The sequence below is a fragment of the Acanthochromis polyacanthus genome, chromosome 6, assembly GCF_021347895.1.
Source record: "Acanthochromis polyacanthus isolate Apoly-LR-REF ecotype Palm Island chromosome 6, KAUST_Apoly_ChrSc, whole genome shotgun sequence".
Classification (NCBI taxonomy): Eukaryota; Metazoa; Chordata; class Actinopteri; family Pomacentridae; genus Acanthochromis; species Acanthochromis polyacanthus.
Genome location: NC_067118.1, coordinates 33,256,370 through 33,278,059, shown reverse-complemented (window position 1 = coordinate 33,278,059; position 21,690 = coordinate 33,256,370). Strand labels below are relative to the sequence as shown.

Here is a 21,690-nt window from a genome sequence, read left to right as displayed (position 1 = left end):
TGCCTTTTAAGACCTGGACCAATGACGTATGTCATTGACCTGGACAGACTGAAATGTCTGACCCCTTCAAAGTTCACGCGAAGCACCGCGACACGCGATGTGACGTAACGAGGCCTCGCTCTCGATAGTCACGTGATTGTGGGCCTGCTGAAGCAGGGATCGAAACACCGTCTCGGAACACTTTCACTTTAAAAGCTCGGCACTGTGTCGAGCAAACTGGCTCGAGCGTAACATCACTAGTGATCAGGATTGTTTGAAAGTTGTTGGTTACTTTACAGGTGTTGTGTATTCATATGCACACAGTGATAAAGGTGCATTTGTCTGTTTGGCTAAGATTTGTGCAATGAAAGATTGTCTGCCTTTTGCATAATGTGGATGCTGCTGATCCCTCTTGAGGTTGCAACTGTCAATACACTGTTATGCCAAGGTATGGCTATTATTACTGGTATGGATATGTATTGTGCCTTTTTCTGTATTGTGGATTTTTTATTTCCTGCTGTTTTGCCTTTGCTTTTCCTTGGATTCCGTAAGCTCTGCAATAGTTTTGTCTTAGCTTTGCCTAAGTTTAGCTATAATTTGTTCTTAGATTGGCCTTAGCTTTGCAATAGATTTGGCCTTTACTGATAATTATCCTTACATTTGTGCTAAAGCAATAAAAGAAATCATCCCCCTTTAATGGAGTTGGTTGTCGGCTGGTGGTGGAAGTCAGACACTATATTGTGGTTTCCTTCAAAAGCTGTAGTCATCAGAGCACAGAGGTACAGTATCTTACACCTGTTTGTAGTGGTAGCTGTGAGCTCAAGAGTGGTTGGGTATTTGTTCTCCTGGAACATTATTAAGTCAATGACTATCTCCACACTGCTGACTTCCATCTATCTCCCTCTCCTGTTGTTAATTTTGTTGGTCTGGAAGTGTTTCTTAAAGAATTGCAGTGTTAAACAGAATTCAATTGTTGGAAACTTTTTGTGAAGTTTCATAGATTGGACTTATTCATTTGTATTTGTTTGAGGCTACTCTCTCTGTAGGCACTTCCAGACATTCAGCTTTCACTCAGTTGTTCTATAAATATACTTCTGATTAAAACCACGTCTGTCTTGTCTCAGTTAGTGAACTTGGGTGACCAAAGTGAAAGTCAAGGTTTCATCTAGTTCCTGGGGTGAGACTCCCCCAGATGGCGTTGCCGGGTTTACTAGATTCTGGTGCAGTTCCACCCAGCGTCCTTCTCTCCTTCGTCTTTGTACTGCCAAAATAACAGCTTTTAAGATCAATTTCTCTGATGAAAATAAATAGGAAATTTTAAGACTGCTAAGAACTGGAGCAGGAATGGTGCAGGAATATTTGATTGAAACAGGAAGGCTGTTCCAGAGCTTAGGAGATGTCAAATAATTGCCAATTACCTATAATCTTTAAACCTTACATATGCCCAAATATCAAAACAAATATCCATCCTAGTATGGAGAATGCATACAAGATCTTTCTTTTATGCTTTAATGTAAAGTGTTTTCACAAAGTTGGATAAAACCAGCACTGAAAAATTTTATTTTACAAAATGAATGTGTGATTAACCTGAGATTGTGGTTAAGGTGACAAAAATATTGTGGTTTTTGGGTTAAAATTACTTCAACTACTTATAAATTCCCGTATGAGACCTTTGCCATCATGGTTAATACTTGGTTGAGTGTTGGGGGACAATTGCTGTCATGGAAAAGACATTGACTGACTAGAGAACAATCTCAGGCTTTTCTGCTCTGTTTATTTATTTTTTTTCTCGTTTGGGACCCCAACTTAGAAATATGACACTAAATGACTGATCTGCTAACCTGAACCTTACTGTCATATTTTTGTTTACCATGGTGCATCATATTTTTCCTAACTCCTTTAACTTTAGAGAATTGGGAAGCATTTGGATCAAAGGTGCAAAGAAACCTTTATCATGCAAATAAATAAATATCAGAATCCATGTTAAAGACTTGTCTTTGAGTATACACAGAAAGCTGCTGATCTGTGTGGACTTGCCAGTTGCCTTTCTTGCTGTATTCAAGAATGCGTGTTTGTTAGTCTGAGACTGTGGCTCACTTGTGATTGAGCTTGTTTGCGCAGAGAAGAAGTGAGTGCAATATAATGTGGTTTGAGTTGGCAGACTGCAAAAATACAATGAAAAGGTACATACTGTGCAGCTTTCAGAGAGTGAAATTCACAGGGGACAACTTTCTATGTTTACTTTCAGTCAAACTCGAACACAAAAACAAAGTTTTCTGTCAAATTGAAGATTCGGGGGATTCTAGTAGACTTGCTATTACTTCCCTGGGATTCATGCTGTTTATAAGTAAACCTACATTTCCTAATCTGCAAATGAATTGTCAAATGTGTTTATTTTTGTCAGAAGTCATAAAACCCCCATTAAAATTCCATGCAGCTTCACAAATCCCTTCATTTTTCTCTACTAATAGAAATATTATGGTTTGGTTTGAAAAGAGGAAAAGTGCGGACTTGAGAGGGAGACACAATTCAATTTACTTATGCATTTAGGAGACGATTCACAACATCAGTCATGTCAGGAAACTTCACATACTAAGGTTAAGATTATGGGTATTACATTACAGAGAGAAACCCAATAAATTCAATGAGCAGAGTGCTTGTCAACTGCGTGATTAAAAAACTACCTTTTCTCAAAAAGACACTTCAGGCAGTACCAGGTTCAGGGAGGGCGACCATCTGCTTCGATTGGTTGGGGTAAGGCGACAAAAAAGGTAGAGGAGAGAAATAAACAAACACAACAAATCCTGAGAGGTTTGTGAGACTATTAATCAGTTATGTGAAGGTCTGGAGGCAGAAATATCTGCAGAGAGGACAAAAGACAAACTACTAGAGAGATGGGACACAAAGTTAACGGCATTCCATGGTGGCATATAAATATATGGAGAGAGAAAGGAGAGTATAGAGGACAGATGCTCAGCGCATGATGGGATGTCCCCTAGTGGCCTGGACCTATAGCAGCATATGTGCAATCTCCATACTGTAAAAGGTGTATTTTGAGCCACAGTTGAAGTGAAGGCCTGTTCTGCTTTTGTGATATCAGTTTAATTCTGTGGATTCTAATTAGAGCTTACATTTTATGATATTTGATTTTTTTTTTTTTTTAAGTTTTCTGCTGCAACTCAATTGCTGTTTTCTTTGGATTTACAGGATTACAGAGCAAAGGAAAGGGAAGATCAGTTTCCTAATGATAAAATCATGCTTCACATTTTATGTTTGGGCAAAGCAAATTCTCAAGTTGGAAGAGTTGGAAACGTTCAAGCTGACTTTCCTTAAAGTCAGAGTAACGCAAACTGTTCATTTGAGAGGAATAAAAAGTAGTAATTGTTCATCCAGTAATTCTTTTTTGTCAGTGTACTCTGTGCAAAAAGGAATGCAGAAGTGATGTCTGGGAGCTGGTGCCACAAGCTCTGACCATTATTCTGCTCTGTTTGGGAACTATAAGAAAAAGTAAGCCTGCACTCTGAGAGTATAATACGCTACTGGAATAATCTTCTGATGTGATCTTTAAGATAAAATGAAGCTTAGTCATTACATGTATTGACAAACTGAAAAATGTTTAACAGATATGTAGATTTTTTGCACATCTTGACCTTTGCACTACAAAACCTTTCACATACCATTACAGTGTATTTTGCCATTTATGCACCGTTCTTTTGTATGTTAAACATTATTTTGTATGAGTAGATCCTAGCTATCATAAATGTTACACATGCTGCTTTAGTTTTTTCTTTTTGCACTTCTTTGCATGTTCATATTTGTCACATATATGAGTAAGGGTTAACAGCATAACTAAATGTGAAGAACTACAAATTTCATTGCACTAATGACTTGTTTTTGCTGCATATGACAATAAAGCTTTTGGATCCTTGAAATTGATTCAGATTTTTTCCCTTTTTTTGTTTTATTGTCGCCAGCCATAGTTTCATCTGTCAGTTTCTGCACTGTATCCCCATTATTCAGTCTTTTTAATAACTTTAGCACCTACTGAAAAACAGTTTACAAAGTGCTTTACTGGCAGGGCAAAAAGAAAAGAAGGATACTCGGGAAGAAATTTGAACAAAAGGCTTACCAGTCCAATGCATTAAATTTAAATTAAAAGAAAAAAGCTACATCCAAGCATGGACTGTATATAAATCTTTATATACAGTCTATGCATCCAAGTAAGGGAAGGAACAAGTGGAATACAAGAAAGTGGAGGTTAACGCCATGAAGACAAGGCTAAAAAAATGGTACTAACAGAGTAAAATAAAGGATTAAAGAGAATATGAACAATAAAATAAAGTTTTTTAAAAAATCAACCATGCAATAAAAATAGACAATACATTAAAAATAAAATAACTTTATTTATATGGTAACTTTTAAAATGTATGACAGAAGGTGCTTGACAGACAAAGCAAAGGAAGGGTACACAGGAAGAACATTAAACAGAAGGCTGGTCAGTCCAGTGATAACACCAGATATAAAAATAAAATGCCACGTCCAAGTAAGGGAAGAAACTCGTGGAATAAAAGAAAATGGAGAGTAACGCCATAAACACAAGGCTAAGAATAATAGTAATTGAGTAAATACATAAGGAAGTGAAGGGTTGAAGAAGGTATTAACAATAAAATATAGTTTTGAATTTTTTCCACAATGATAGTTCTTGTACATCCTTTTTTAAAAATCTTTTGGGAAACACTTGTGTGAATTCCAATCAAAAAAGACCTGCTAGTTGAATAAAAGCAACTTTAAGTCAAAATTTGCGAGGGATATGAATAATTTCAGGCTTGACTAAGTAAAATAAATGCAGAAATAAGGGTAAATGAGAATATGAACAATAAAATAATTTTATTTTTGTTAAAACTGCAATAAAATTGATGAAAAATAACATAATTCTAACAATATAATTAAGTACAACATACATCTGGTAAAAGTGGACACCTGAAGTGGAGCAACATTAAAGTGGCATTTGTGGGGTTTTTTTTGTTTGTTTGTTTTTTGTTAGATCTGATGTCAGTTCATTAAAATTAAAGATGTTTTATTGTTGTCATTGAGGAGGATGTCAAGTCATGAGCGTGTGCTGGAGCTTCTAGGCACTGTAATAAAAAAAAAATGAGGCGTGGAAGTGTTTGCGCGTGGCGTGCACAGATGGAGAGGAGGGAGGGGGCATCATCTAGCCTGGATCCAGTAACAGCTGGTGTCGGGGCGTAATGACCTTTTGTCTCCCGGCGGTCAGGTACGGAGAGAGGAGCGGAGCGGAGAGGGGGGCGGAGATACGGGAGGAGCAGCCTCATATCGGACTGGTCCCGGCGTCCCGGACAACAAATGGCCGTGAACCGACAGAGAGGGAGAGTAGTGTGATCCTGCTCTTTTCTTTTTTTCCTTTTTTTCTCTCTCCCTCCCACATCCAGAGCTTTCTCCATGCCCACATAGCAGGTTCGAGGAGGGCAAGAAGCGCTCTTTATCCTCTCCTCTCAGCAGCCTACATTTCATCCGTCTGCCACAAGAATGGGAGAGTCCTGTTGACACCACGGAGAGATACACGCTGAGACCGACTATGGCTGTGGACGGTAAGGAGTGCTCAATATTCCTTCCACCGAAGATTATCTCATACAGTGGCATGAGTTCATACAGACAATTTGTACTTTTTATGTGTTTATTCTTGAAATGTCACATCAGATCTCAGCAGTTTGTCATCACTGCCATCCCATATGTGTTCATCCAGAGATGCATTGATGCAATTTTTCTTTTCAAAAGATGCTCAAGTTGCTAGAAATGTGACTACAATCCACTGTGTTTTTACTTTCTCCCTCATCCTCCTCAAAACAAATCAAACTCTCAGCATTTTAGATCTTCCTCAAGAACAACCTGAACCCGGTCTCCTCCGTCAGTTTAACCTGGATTTGCCAAAGATCCACTCTCAAACTTGTGAATGACCCACAAAAAAGTGGAGCTTACAAAAGCAGCTTGTTTCCCTGATTCAGTGTTTGATATTCAGCGCAGCAAAGTACCCAGAGTCTTTGTTATACTGGGAAGAGGATTATATTGGAAGTTGAGTGTTTCCCGTGGTCTGTTTGAACTTGATAGTGTGTATTTGTCAAACAGCGCCTGGCTCACCTGGATAAATTCATTCAGTATTCAGCTCAGGATTGTAACAATAATGCAGCAGTCTTTGTCTTTTGGTCTTTTGTTTTGCTTTTGTACAAAAAATAAGTATAGAATGTGACTTGATCCGTATTGTTGGCAAAACTCAAACACGCCCATCACCTCTCACCAACACAAAACTGAATTTATTCCTTTAAATCCAAATGTATCATATAAAAAAGAGCCACCACTTTCCACTAAATATATTTTGGTCAAGTCCGCAGTCATGTTCTTATATATTAGTCTGATGATTATTTTCATGATTGAGAGATCATTGGTTATTCTAAAGTCATTTAAGACAAAAACCTTTTGAGAAGCTGGTAGAAAAGGTGAAAATAATTACACTTCAAACAGTTACAGAGCATTCTCTTGTCAACCGATCTACTGAATTACACAGATTTCTTCGAAAACCCCAAATTTCGTTGAAGTAAATCAAGCATTTTTACAAATTAGGTCACATTTAATGCAGCCTCAGCTAAAAAAAAAAAAAAAAAAAGCCTCTTTATCGGCCTGTGAATTGGCTTCCCCACATCCCCTACCTTCAGGGGACAAACCCATTTAGAAATTAATATACTGTGCATGAAACCCTCTTCTGTGTGTATTTTTTTTTTTATTGTTCGTGCTGTTGTTGTCTTGTCCCTTTCTCTCCTCCTGTGCTTGGCTGGCTGGTGTTTGCTCCAGGCTAACTAACTTAAGTGAAGCCTAATCAGAGCCTCTCTCTGCTCAAGGGCAATAATATGTGTGAGAGCATCGCTGTAGTGCCAAGTGTGTTTTCCATCTGTCCTCTGCTACCGAAGCAGGTTGGCTCTTCATTAGCATGGCTGCAGGTAGGAGACTCAGTCAGATATGCATATATGCCTAGTGACACATTGGACTATCTATAATTAATCCATAGTTTACTTAAGCATCATTAATTTACTCAGAGCCCTGGGCGGTGATGCCACCCTGACAGCGTGCTGTGCCACTTAAACTTTAATGAGTGTTGGTCCAAAAAAGACTATGGCACTGTTTGAAGACACACAAGAGGGCATGATTAGCCCGTCGTAATGATGGAGGTAATGGACCCCGGTGCTCTTCGCACATATGTCACCTTGTGCAGGAAGATTTTGTCTGTGATTTACAACTTTTCTAAAAGTTTTACACTGTTTGAGGAATGTGCACCCACAATCAGATAACTGTTAATTGAGAACAGTTTACCGTGAGACTCCAGTTTGTGAACCGTGACAACTTCAGGTGGGGTATGTGTGGCACAATAGCAGTGTTGACTCATAATGCTCGCATTGATTTCCATTTGTCAGGAGGTAGCGGTGTTATTGTTAGGTGGGCTGTCAGCTACAGGCCTGTGACACGATCAATTACAAGGGGTGCTCTGCATTTTAAATGGCGCAATAGACATTTTTTTTGCCTCATCTTCATGTAAATTGCCAAGAGAATTACATTTTCTTCCTTGCTGCCTGCTGCACAGCGAGTCACGCTATGTAATTATGTTCTCCTTGTTATGTTCTCCATGTTTGGCAATTCAGAGTGGATGAAATTCATCAGATGTTTGCGTGAATTGCCCAGGACATCTGCCTGTATTGTCATATCTAAGATAAGCAGCCATACAAATGATGCTACCAGGCCACTGTGCTGTCCAGTACACATTGTTCAGGAGCAGAGATTTTTTTTCATTTATCTATTTTTTTACATAGGAAAGAGCAGCATGGTTCATCCTGTGCTCACATTAGGAATAGGCATGGAGGGGCAACCCAGAGAGTGTACAGTAAGAGGCAGGCCTGACTAAGCTCAGCAGCAGGATATCTAAAGATCTGGACCAGTGCAGCAAATTCCAGGGTGGCTTCCATCCATCTGTACACTGCTAGGCACATGTGCACAAGTGCATGCACAGAAAGCAAAAAATAAAAGCAACAAGCCGTGCTCGCCACCACCCTGACAGGCCCTCATGGAGGCGAGCTCACAGCTCGATCTGAATCTAAAAACAACCCATTTATTTATCTCAGCCCCCTTGTCTGTCTTCGGGCATGTCAGCAGACAGTCCGCTGTAGGAGGGTCGATGGTTTCTATTTGTTGCCTCTGTGATGGACACATCAGTGGGACGGGGGCTAACAGATGAGAGATCTATACAGTAGTGGAGACGATGCAGGATTTCTTGAAATAAAAAACAGAAATGTCTCTTCATAGAGAAGTATTAGGGCAACATATGAGTTGGAAAACATAATTTTAAAACAATAAAATTAGCAAAACACAGAATATAATTTATATTTATGTCTTCTTGAAGGATCTGTTGTGTTGTTAACCCTTTCCTCGATATCACCACAGCACATAAACACACCCTCTCTTCTGATGGGGGTCACGCTGTCATGGGCTCATTGGACTATAAAATAATTGTCCCGTTTCAGTGGGGTATTCCTGCTATCTCGCCGGACTCCAGTCTGTGCCGTGTGAATGTGTGCGTGTGTTTGTGTTTGTGTGCGTGAACATGCAGATGAAGCAGGAGGGCCGCCAGAACCCCAGTGGGTGGGACGTTTGGGGGAGGGAGGAGTGTTAGCTCTAAACAGACAAACACACCCTTTGTTGTTATTCTGGCGTGCGTTACGTCGCCTGCTGGAGACGGCGTCCATTTGGTGCATTTGGTGTTGGAGCCAAATGTGTGTTCGGGCCTCAGTCGTAAAGTAATAGTGTGTGAACCCTCTCAGTTACAGAAGGCACAGTTGGGGTTATAGCTCAACTGTATGTGCAGTGCTGGGAGCATGCAAGCTGTTAACCTCTTTCTCTTATCCATTATCGTCTCTAGCTTTCTCACAGCAGGGAGTGTGCCACTCGCTATAATGCATGGAGATTCCTCTTGAAAACACACACACACACACACTTCTGTCATCCATCATCCTCTTTGATTCACCGCTGCTTTCCAGCTGCACCTGGCCTGTGGATTTTAGACGCAGAGAGATTGGGATGAAGACAGAGTGGACAGAGGGGGGGAGTGGACGAAGAGGGATGCATTACCGTAACTGGAATCCTCCAGATGCTTTGATAAGAGTCCCGAGAAGTGTTCATAAACCATTGTGTCAGCTGAAAGAGATATTGATCTTGGCTTTTCAAAATAATTTTGTCCATTGTTTCTTGCATTTATGATATTTTACTCAAAGAAGTTGCAGAAATGACATTGCTGGTAAGAAACGCAATTATTCTAAAGATTGGACAAGTTGTAGACAAAGACCTCATTGCTATAGAAAATGCCTTTTTTGAGTTAAAACATTTCAGTCCCACTTGGATGTTCATGAGATTAGTTTTTTACTCTCAAAATGTCAGTCAAGTGTGCAGATGAGGCTGTTTTTCATGTTGGTTGTTCAGATAACTGCTTTCTCCCTCTAGAAGTTGTAAACAAGTCATCACTTTAGCCAATTTAGATCAGAAACGCTTTGGAGGTCAAACTGAAAGCGGGCGCCCCTGAAATGTTAATGATGACCTCTAATTGGAGAGGAAACCTGTGTGATCACACATCTGTGTGTAGTACATTTTGTCAAAGTTGAACAAGGACATAAGTCTGTACACTGTGGATGCTCAGTAATGCTTTTAGTAGAGTTTGACTTTGTTTTTGCTGTTTAGCTAAACGTGCTGGATTGTGGAGCAACTCAAGACAAATCCAATCCAACCCCTTAACATTTTTCAGACTTTACAGACATAGTACAGACTTTGCAAAGCTAGAACCAAGAATCATCTAAACTGGTGTAGCAGAGACCAAGACGAGATAACCTTCTTTTTTATTACACTTGTTTTTGACTGCTAAAGTCTTTAGCTCCATATGCAGATATCATTCTCAAGTTCCTGTTTTTGTTCAATTTTTTTCTCCTTCTTACTTGCTCACAGTATTTTGGCAGCTTTTCCACATCTCACCATGTAAATTAATGAGAATAAGTGCATTATTGTGTCCAAAAAATATAAAAATGGGTTCCATTTTGCAGGAATCTGCTAGAAAATCATGTGCAATACTGTGCCTCAGAGCAAAAAAACTTAGATGACACCATATTATAGTAAAACAATAATCAGTATAATTCAGATTCATTAGAGTTGCTGTTGATGGAGGACATTTGCAATGAGTTATTGATCTAATGGATTTTTCAAGCGGTCCTGTCAGACCAACCGCCAGCTGCTTTGACCCCTGACCGAGTGTGTAGGACTCAGGATGGATGCTGAATGATTCAGTAGATAAACATTTCTGCACTAATCCTACAGGCCTTTCAAAGATTAATTGATGATGTGGTTAAAGAGAGAGTAAAAATCAGAAGTGGTTTTTGGATTCTCTTCTGAGGTGTCACACTTCAACTGTCTCTGTGTCCTTGTTGCCAGCAATACTTCCCTAAATGACAAGACTTCACCTTTCTGCCCTGATGTCCTTGTCTTGGGTCCAACTTCTCCCTCAAACACTCTCCTCACTCCCTCCTCACTCCTTCCTCTTCCTGAACTGGAGTGTGCACAGGCCCATATCCAATTTCTCTCCTTTAATTAGCTTTCTGCACATGGAGCGGGATCAAGGGAGAGGAGCTGAAAGGGTGCCGGGATGGAAGGAAAAGAGAGATGTAATTTTTCTGAGGGACTACACTAATTAGGTATAATTTCATACAAGGCTTCTATCCCTCATGTATCACACTGTTGTTACTTACTGACTTAATACATATAAATTTGATCACAGCCTGTCTGTCTCAGCTCTTCTCTTTATTTTTCCTCCTCTAACATGCTTAATCAATGTGTTTTGGCCATCCAGATGAAGCATTTCACAAGCTTTAATTTTGACTATAATTGCAGAGTTGTAATCACTCAATTTCCTGTTTACGAATATAGCCCATTGTCGCTCCCTATCATTACCATCAGTCGTGAAAAAGTCCGATAGCACCAAACTTGATGAGGCCGACGCTTTGCTAATATCGTGGCGTCCTCCTTCTCCTACTTGGCCAGATGTCTTTCAGCTTGCAGTTTCAAGGAGAGCAGTCAACCTCTTCCCCCCTCTCCTTCCCATTAGAGTCTGCTAAACAAACAGTCTAATTAAGTGTGGCCTTGTGTGATAGGGTAAGCTCGGAGCTTTTCAGTCTTTGTTAATAGGTTGGCCTTCTCCTCCTACCAAGTGCCAGGGCTCACCGAGGCCTGTGGTGCGGATAGGCCATTAAACCAAATGGCTAATGGTTCCAGCTATACCCTAACAAGGCGTACATCCTCGCACAGTCAGAAGCACAAGTCACGTTCATCCACTCGTAAAGCAATTACATTACCACTAGCAATCTAGCAGCATGATCTGTGGCAGGTTTTTTTGCCCGCATGCGGGATAGTTCATGTGCATATATTAAAGCTATCCGAGCGTGAGTTTGTGTGACTTTGAAATTGAACATGTTTTCGACTTATTCCACCCAATCTGTCTTACCTCTTCCAAAAATAGAAATCAATTTTGCTTTCTCTCTTCCCCTCCTTATCAGACATTTAGCTGCTCCCTTCCTCTCTGTCCTCCCTCTTGCGGCTCCCGCCTATAATTCAACCCCCATCCCCCCCCCCCCCCCCCCAATTTTTTCTTTAATCGTCCTATACCTCCACATGGCTGACTTTTTGTTGCATTCCTTCTGTATTCCACCGCCTTTCTCCCTCCTCTCCAGCTCTGTTCCCTATTACAAAGTTCCTGTGACTATACAGCTCTGGCAGAGTCTATGGCCTCCTGTCACAGTGCTGCTCGAATGGGCCCTCAATTTACCATGTCAATAGGCGAGCCAAGTGTCAGCGTGTCAGCCCCACAGTCAGAGGTAGGGAGGAAGAGTTGTTCAAATGCAGATCAAGGCTAAGTGTGGCTTTCTTTAACCCCTGCGGTGAACGCTGTCTTTATTTTACCAACTTTTCTCACATTTGTTTTCCACATTCCCTCTCAAATGCACTTGATTCTTCCCCCATCTCATCCTCTTCCTATTTATTTATTTTTGGCGACATCCTGTCTGCTCTGTCTTGTCATCTTCCTTGTGGCATCTCTCCGGAGTTACATTTAAAAAAAAAAGAGAAAAAGTATCTCCCCCCTTCTTACCACCACCACTAGTCACATCAATCCCCTGGTTCTATGCATGCTCATTGAACATGTGACATTTTCACTTCATAAACTTTTCCCTTTTGTCATCCCACGCTCACTGAGCCCAGGGGAGGCTCTGGCTGATGGAAAAGCCATATGGTACTATCAAAAAGTGCCTCACACCGTGGCAAAATACATATTGCAGAGATTATAGCGTGCTCAAACTGTGTATGTGGATATTTGCGAGCGGTTTAATATGACATGCAGGTTTCTGATTGTGTGTACATGTAATCAGATTTTCTGCCTCTCAGTCACAAATAGGAACTGACTTTAATGTCACAGCCCAGACGATGTCCTGGAGGCTGAAAAGAAGAGATTTTTTTTTTTAGCCTAAATGTAAACTGCTACCTCATATGCCCCTTCCTGGCTTCTTCTTTAAATGATTCATTCTCAAAAAGACATCAGGGCCATGATGCTAAATTCAGTCTCTTATACAACATTGACAGATAATGTTAGAATAGAAACAAAGATTTTATTCTAATCTCTTCTTGATGTGGAATCCCAGGCTTGTCCTTCATCCTGGATTCCAAGTAGTTCAAGCGTAAAAATCGTCTTTTCTTGTCACTTTCTCTTTATTTAAGCATTATTTTTCTATTCTTTTGTGGTTATTTTAATCCTTTACTTTGGTCATTTGCTTCCTTTACATTAATAGATGAGAAGAACACCAGCTACAACTCTGTGTGCTCTTTGTGTACAATAATGCTCTTTTGAGTGTCTGCACCCTTTTGACCTGATTTAGTTGAATCCACTGAGACATGCGGCTGTTGCACGTTATCCGTAGATTAGGATGGATTTGTCCCATAAGAGAAGGAAGATAGAGGCAGCTGGATGTGATTGCCTAAATGCTGCGCTGGTCACAAAGGCTGTGGGACTAAAAGACAGACAAATCCTTCAGCAGTACATGAGCACTGATGTAGTTTTTGACTCTGTACAAGCACCTAAAGCCATGTAAGACTTTAGCGGGTCTTGACAGCCGCTTTAAGGAATAAACAGCCATCAGATTGCCCAAGTATATCGCCCTTAAAAAAACGTCCTCACTCCACTTCATAAGGTCTTGTCCTCCAGTTCTGCTATGATGCTTTTATGGAACTTTGCTCCAGAAATAGCTGTTATATTAAACTTGGAATGACAGACGTTAAAGTGGAAGCAAGACCAAACTATTGTCGCGGGAGGCAGCCGAGGTTACAGGGCTGTCAGTCAGAGTTAGTGGGGGCGGGCTCTAAGCTGTCATCCCAGTGTTTCGGTCTCGCCCTACATATCAGGTCACTGGTGCTCTGCGGGCTTTGAATCTTGGCAGGCGCGCACACACACACACACTTCTACATGCATAGCTCAAGCTACATGTATAGATATAAATTGTGCGCACACACACACACTTGCACTGTCTGGCTGAGTCATCAAATGTGGCACAAAGAAAGACTTGCAGCTGGGAATAAAAACAGACATAAGTCATGTGTTAAGTTTGCATCTTCGGTAGATGGAATAAATTTTCCAAATGGTTCACGAGAGAAAAGATAGATCTTCGGAAACCGGTTTTGAGGCGTCCGTGATGAGTGACGGCAGAGGAGAGCACTCACTGTACTGAGAGATGTTGAGTGAGATGGGCTTTAGGTGAACTAATTTGGCAGAAAGTGAAATAATTAAGGGTTGGATAATAAAACTGTTCTCTCTTGTCTTGTCTCATCTGAAGTGAAAATGGTCCACAATCAGGGACTGCATTAATACAAGTAGATGTATTAATGCCAATGTGCGCGTGTGTGAGTGAGAGTGAATTTAAAAAAGCAAGCTAAGGGGGTTGGCTGCTCGCACATGTGCCATTAATGCCCCATTGTTAACATGATGTATCTACAGGATAATCAGAGTGTTTCAGATTGTGTCTGCATGTGTGTGTGCGTGATTGTCTGTGACATCTGAGTAGCTGGGTGATAATAAGGAAACGGTTCAGTGGAGTGGAAGAGAGAGTACGAACTAGAGCCGGTTTGGCGCTGCAGTGTTACAACAGAATTACTGAGACCCACCATGAGAAGCGCCAGTGTCAGCGTTAACAAAGCAAGTATACACACAGGATGAAGGTGGTTAATTGATGGGTCTCTGAGAGGAGCCCAGAGCAAGTGGCGCTGTCTATGAAACAGTCTGGTGCCATTAGAAGTCAAGATAAGGAGAGTTATCAATAGAGAGCTGATATTTGAAAACCTGGCACAGAAAATAGGGAAAGTCCTTAGTTTGTACCAGAAGATTGACTATAATTACTGCTGTGGATGGAAGAGTGTTCAGTTTGGCTAATAAGTCAGATTGTTGCATGATCAGATTCACAGAGAATTAGGAACAGAAATGATCATTAGAAGCTTGTTCTCGATCAAATATCATATAAACATTCTCTGTGTGCTTCTACTTCTCAATTCAAAAAGGGCCACGATTAAAAGTTATTTTTGTCATTGATTTATCTTTGACAGCTTTAATTAGTCTTAAAAGTGTGAAAGTGAAACTTGCCCATGAGAATTTGCCCTACAAGCAACATTACAGTTTACTAATTAGCACATATATCTTGTTAATCTGCAGCCTCTTGAAATGTAAAAATAACAAAAAACCCAGAGTTGTCATTCGTTTTTATATTTAGTCTTTAAAGGTGCCGGTGGGGTCAGAAGAGAGTATCAGCCGCTGGGTTTAGATTCATATTTAATGCACAGACATGACACTGGTGTCAATTTTCTCCGAGAAAAGAAAGAAAACAAATAGGCAAATCTGTTGAACTGTGCCTGTAAGGCAAAGAAAAAAGTAAAGGAAACTATTACAAAAGAGTGCGCATGTGTGTTTAGAGTAGAGGATTAAGAGGGAAAGAAGTAGAAAGGTTCCCCTGGGATCTTTTGGCCGGGACAAGAAGCTCCTGCTGAGACTTTATGTGTGTTGATGTGGGTATTTGTCAGCACACTGGAAAAAAATGCCCCTCTCAAAACAAGAAAAAAAACTTATTTCAAGGAACTTTTACCTTGAAACAAGTGAAAAAATCTGGCGAAAGAACAAGTGAAAAATGACTTGGAAAGATTACTTGAAATAAGATGTGATATTTAGAATCTTAATATCTTAAAACTAGTTGTGAAAACTTATTTCAAGCTCTATTTTACCAGGACTGTCTAGCTTAGGTGTCTAAAAATAAGCCAGACAAAAAATAGCAGTTTTTCACTAAATAATAGATTTTCACTTTCGTAACCTCCTAATTTGAGATGTTTTAACCCTCCTGCTGTCTTCATTTACAGGCACCAAAAATATTGGTTCCTTGTCTGAAAAAAATTCCAAAATTCAGCAAAAAATTCCCCAAATTTCTGAAAATTTGCAAAACCTTCAGGAAGAAAATTCCAATAATTCCTTAAAAGTTTCCCTTGAAAGTTTTTTTTCCCAAATCTCCTAAATATGGCAAGAAAATCCTTGTAAATATTTTCAAAAAATGAGTAAAAATCTTCCCAAAAAATCCTAAAAATATTACATATATATCAGTAAAACTAATATTTTCTTTAAGAATATTCACATAAAAATCTACCAAAGTCCAGTGAATTTTGTTGAATTTTGTTAGATTTTTTGTGAATGTTCTTAAAGAAACATTTTTTACATTTCTTTTTTTCCACCAAAAAATGTTCAAAGATTTCCTAAAAATGTTGAAAATGTGGACATCAGAAGTTTCTTTGTGAAAATATATTTTTTTCCCACATTTTCAAACTTTAAAACGGGTCAATTTGACCCGCAGGACGACACAAGGGTTAAACTTATTTTGAGTTTTCTTGTAAAATTCAACTTAAAACAAGATAATTTCAAGATTGTCTGACTTAACAAGACATTTAAGATGCATTGTCTTAAAACAAATCCGTCCATCTTGCTGAAATGTCTCTTGTTTAGTGAATTTATCTTAAATCAAGAGGGATGAGACACTTCGACTAAACATAAGACAAACAGACTTGTTAAGATTTTGAGTTTTTGCAGTGCATGTGTGCATAAGGTCAACAAAGAGCTTTGATTCTCTTCCCTGTTTCATCCCAAACTGCCTGCTTTGTACCAGCTGCCGTCTGCTACATTACCTGACAGTGCAGCCTCAGGAAACCATGTGAAGGAACGAGTGTGTGCGGACGAGCCGTAATTGGCGTGTCCGTCCGACTGAGAGGCCTGGGCGAAGTGGCAGTGCAGGAGTGGAGCTGATAACGTGGCAATTAAGCTGAGAAAGACAGACCCCCAATCAGCACAGCGTGGTACGGAGACAGGTGGGGCTACAGGGAGTGGACTCGGAGATGAGCAGAATGGATGAGTGCCCCCAGGTGTGAGCTAATTTGTCTTGCTGCTAGACAGGAAACAACAAAGCTCCAGAAGTGCCTGCACCAAACATGGCTAGCTGTATTGTGCACACATAGAACTCACATTCCCACACAGGACACCTGCTGCAGATACAAAAAAATCTTGGTTTTCTTGCGTCTTTTCTGAACTGCACAACAAATAGAGTGCTGGCAAAGTGTCTTCAGTTGCTCACTGAAATAATGTGCAGAGGAAATAGAGCAGAGTAATTTTATGTCTCTCTTTGATTGTGTTTGCCAGCGGCGTTGCTGCAGTCCTCCACTCACCTGCCTCAGTAGTGTTGCCTGAGCCTCTCTGTGTGGGCCCCCTGCCACAACCTTTGCATCCTACACCCGCCTTTCTTCTTCCTTTCTTTCCATTCTTTCCCTCCCCCTCCAGAAAAGATTAGAAGAAGCCTCCTGGATCGCATCACACAGGAGCGCAGGAAACTTTCAAAACTTCAAGGCCCCCCGAGTTGTATTTCAGTCGGCTGATAGAAGTATTACTAACACTGCTGCTGCCGAGTTGCCGTTTCTAATCATTCATGCTGCTTGCGAATCTACAAACTGGCTCCCAGTCTGCAATTTTCATTCTCAGCCTGTCTGTCTCAGCTTCAAATTCATTGGCACATTTTCCTCTTCTCACCGCTGCATGCTTTTCTCTCTCTGTTTACCTCTCAGCTTCTGTAGAGCATTAACTTTTATCTTTTTTTTCTCCACCAGCTCCCCACCCATCCTATAAGCCTAATTCCTGCTCTTTTTCATTCCTCTTTATCTTCTTTTATCCCCTCATGCTGGCCTCTTTTGTGTGGATGTAGGGAGGAGATTATCAACTAACTCTTGCAGTGGTCATTTATTCACTTCTTTGTTTGCAAACCCCTCAGTGTTCAATAACCTTTGTGTTTAGTTATGCAAATGTGTGTGTGTGTGTGTGTGTGTGCTTGTCCACATTGTGCTAACTCGTGATTATTATTGTCACGCTACATTGCTCTGAACTTTCTTCTTTAATATGTCACCGCGGAGGTCCGTGAGCGTGCATTAGCAAACAAAGCAGGGTACTTGTGTGTCATGGTTTAAGGACGCTCAATAAACTATTGAGCACTGAACCTCTCCACATCCCGCTCTGTCACCAGGCCACAGCGTGAGTGCACTGTATCGATTTACAGACCACATGAGAACATCACAAATAAGTCTCTGTGCGTGTATGAGTGCCAACTTGTTCACGGACCCCATTCGGATCACTCTGTCAAGTTTGCACTCGTGGTTAAATATGAAGAGTTACAATGTGCCAGCGTAAAGGGATGATTTTCTATGATCAGCAGACAGAGTGTGGTGGATCCCTGCAGGATGGCCATTCAGGCTATCACTGAAGGTATGTGTCGACTGGGAGCAGCCATGCTTCATTTTCTTTGTGTACACTTATTCTCTGATTTCAGTTTGGAAAAAATAAAGCACGATAATGATATAAACCTGCTAGTCCCTTTGCTTGAACCACTTAAGAGTTCATTAGCAGACCATCTGGCTTATAGCTCTTGGTTCCAAACGATTGGCTTAAATTGCTCTTGAAATCCAAAAAGCTAATATTTTGATATTGAAACGATTGCAGGCATTGTTTTTTTATTGGTAATAACCTGATAAATTACTCATTTCCTCCCGCCTTTATCAAGGATACCGGCAAAATTAGTATGGAAATGGAGTATTTTGGAGCTTTGATATTTTGTTCCCGAACATCCATTAATCCACTCAGACAAAATATTCTGCCACTCAGGGGAAGAGTTGTAAACAAACACTAAATATTTAAAAAGCCAGTCTTGTCTAAGCAGAGAAGCTATGTTATTTTATTTCCACCACCGTGTTGGATTCCTTCCAGCAGAGGACCGTCTACATGGCAGACAAACCGTGAAGACATTTTTAAATGGCACCACATAAAATATGAAGGCGGAGGAATAATGTGTTATTTTTATGTGATGGCTGAACTGACATACACAGAACAACGTAAGGACGCCGTTCTCTCACTTACACGTCGGAAAATATGAATCTTCAAGTGAATCTGTGACGTGTAAAATTTTGAATTACATTGAGCTAAATCTTTGTAAATGTGGATAACAATGCCACGTGAATGTAAAACTGTTTAAATGTATATTAAGTTATGCTCGGTCTCCTTGACCTTTCCGTGTTATTTTCCCCATTTCATGCTCCGTCCCGTTTCCCTCGAGTCATTTGTAAGCCTTAACCAGCCTAATTTGGATAAATTTGTCAAAGGTTTTCATGCGTTGTGAATGATAACAGTGTAGTAGCTTTTTGTGGTCGGACTGATGATGAGATTTCATCTGCACTGAGATTGGCTTGTATAATAAGTCAATATCTCTTACTTTATGAAAGTCCTCATTAGAGGTTTTTTTTCCCCCAGATTTCACTATGGAGTCATTATGCAAGTAGCTGCCTGTTGGAGCTTGTGTTGCTCTTTTGTATGCAGATGTGCTCACGGCAGCAGCATCAAAGCGCTGTGCAACATATGAGTGCAGTAATTGAGAAATACCAAATTCTTGCAAAAATGCAAAAGCTTTTTTGTTGTTGTTTTCAGTATTTGCTTTCTTTGCACTCTTCTCACTGGCTTAGAATTGGGAAAAGGTGATGTCACATACTTGTGTGAACCAGTCAGGATTTAGCACTAGTTGTTGGGGTGGTTTGCTCGTGCTGCCAGATCTTTGTCAGCCAATTCTGACAAATCCGCACCCACACAAGCTTGATAAAGCAGATTAGCTGAATTTGTCAATGTGACATTCCATATAAATCACTCCCTTTTGTTCTTTCGTGTCCATCTGCTTAGTGCAGAGCAGGTAATGTACACTGGGTGTTAGAGCTGTTCGCACTGAAAACAGCTACAGATTCAAGGCTGTAACATTGCCAGTTGACACATTGAACATTCTGAAAGTATTATTAAATAGTTGTTAGACTACATTAAATTATATTGTATTATATATTTGTTCGTCACACGGTGCACGTTATGGATTGCCAAAGTCAGATTTTCTATTATTTTCAGCATCTTTTCATTATTACATTGGCTGCAGCATATTTCACTATTCCACACATGCAATATATAATTTGTATACGTTACATATGTCGTAGCCTTTCACATTCTCAGGCGATTAACTCGCACATTCCTGCAAACTGGAAAATTTAATATCTCTGCTTTTTATGACTTACAATCCCTTGTATTTGACACACTTGCTGCTAATTTGACTTCTAAAACTTGTTTCCTTTTTGTCTTGTGAGTAACATCTATTTCCTACTGACTTTCAATAGTCTTTTAATCTAATGTTTACTGTTATGCACTACAAAAAATTAAGTCCAATTCCTCATATGTGGCAATAAATGTGCTCCACAAACCAGAACACCAGACAACCAGGTTACTAGTCTTTATTCAGAGTCACTCACTGGTCTTGTCTGTTCCCTGCTTTGATCAAGCCTGATCACACCTCACATCCTATTACTCAGCGCCTTCTCCTTGTCCTTCCTCATCCTCAATCCTCCTCTGACATTCACTCTGGCTTATTGATTGTCAGTGAGATGAGATCTAATCTGTCCTCCCGTGATATCATATGAGGGCTTTGCTGTGCGGGGGAGAAAACAGACACGCATGATCTCCATAAACTCATCTCCTCAGTAGTTCACACCTTCAGTCCTCTCCCCCTTCTGTCCCCAATGCAGTTAGTATTAATGCTTTGCTCGAAAGCGTAATTTTCCATCTAGTCTCTCTTTTGTGACTTGTCGTCCTTTCCCTGACTTCATCCAGCATTTACCCCGGGCATCATTCCTTCATCCTCTTAAGAGGCCATGACCATGTAAGACCCCCGTATCCCATCTCCTCTTCGGTGTCACTCTTCCTTTTCCTCCTCTTGTGTGAAACATGTAGTGAGTTCCTTTGAACAGGAGTGGATATGGCAGCCGTGGCCTCGGGTGAAGGAGTTAGAGGGCCGTGTGTGTGTGCGTGCCTGCCTCTGTGTGTGTGTGTGTTTTATCTAAAGTGATCTATAATTGTATGTTCTCTGATGGGTTGATGGATAATCAATAGTTCTGTCTGTCTCTGTGGAAGTGCGGTGGGGGCCAGTGTTGGAGAGTAAAAGTCGTCCCGTCCTCAATGCTGCCCCTTTCAATTTTTTTTCTCCCTGTCACAGCGCTGCCTGCAGAGAGGAAACCAAGGTCAGCCTGGCATTTCTTCTACCAGCCTTTGTTATTCTTCTTCATGCCCGCTCAGGGTAGCAAGAGTCTGAAAAGAAGTGCCAGCTCCACCTGCGATCTGGGCTGCATTATGTATTGTGAACTGCAGTTGCCCTCCAGTTTGAATCCAGATTTCAACCTCCATCCGCTGCATGAACAGCTTCTCTGCAGCTTCTTTCACATCCACTGGCCTAAACAAATGCAGACAGGGATTATACAGATGTGTGAATATGCGAGTCCACATGCTGGCATCCTGAGTCCCATTCATGTATGTATGGGCATGCTGGAATTCGTTAACACACACACAATCGCGTGCACAGATTTAGTTGGCATTTTCCTCGACTGTGCACTGATGAGAGTTGGAGCCTGCTTTGTGAATGTTCATTGTTTACTACTGTTTCGCTATTTGCGTGATCCCGTGACACTGATCGTTTGTGAAAGGTAAACCTCAGCCCCAGCCTCTGCAACAATGTCTCGTGTCAGAGTGGATAATAGACCGCAATGCATCATGGGAAAAACCCCGAGGCCCTAGGTTTTATACTTATTTTTAAAGCTGCAACCAGATTCTTCTTTTTTCCCCCTTTCCTGCTCTTTCAAATGGTGTAATTTCATGGCTCATTCCTGGGGTTAAAACCAGGTCTGTTGGAGTGGAAGAGTTGTAAATAGCCCCTTGCTTCACTCCCAACATGCTATAGGACCAACAAATCAGGATCAGAGATAAAATGTACAAGCGCAGTTGGCTGCATTGGTCTGTTCAATGCTATATTTAGGACTCCAGGTTTAATGTCTTATACAGGCATGAAATCACTGCATGATGAAGTTTCACCCCCTTGAAGATTACAGAGGAATGAGGGTGACTGTGATTTTTTTTCTATCCTCTTTTATATAAAACTTGGA

The 21,690-nt window shown here is 40.6% G+C and overlaps 1 protein-coding gene across 2 annotated transcripts in view; it reads left to right on the top strand.

Moving 5' to 3' along the window:
* The first annotated feature begins 5,216 nt into the window (after positions 1-5,216).
* The window catches only part of samd10b (sterile alpha motif domain containing 10b), a 48,744-nt gene continuing 32,270 nt past the window's right edge, over positions 5,217-21,690 (top strand). The window contains exon 1 of one of the 2 annotated variants that reach the window (XM_022192079.2): positions 5,217-5,588. In XM_022192079.2, coding sequence (XP_022047771.1) covers positions 5,576-5,588 — 13 coding nt within the window. In that variant the 5' untranslated portion in view covers positions 5,217-5,575. Of the gene's footprint in view, positions 5,589-17,799; positions 17,945-21,690 lie in introns of those variants that run through there. The other variant, XM_022192077.2, reaches the window with a different exon arrangement.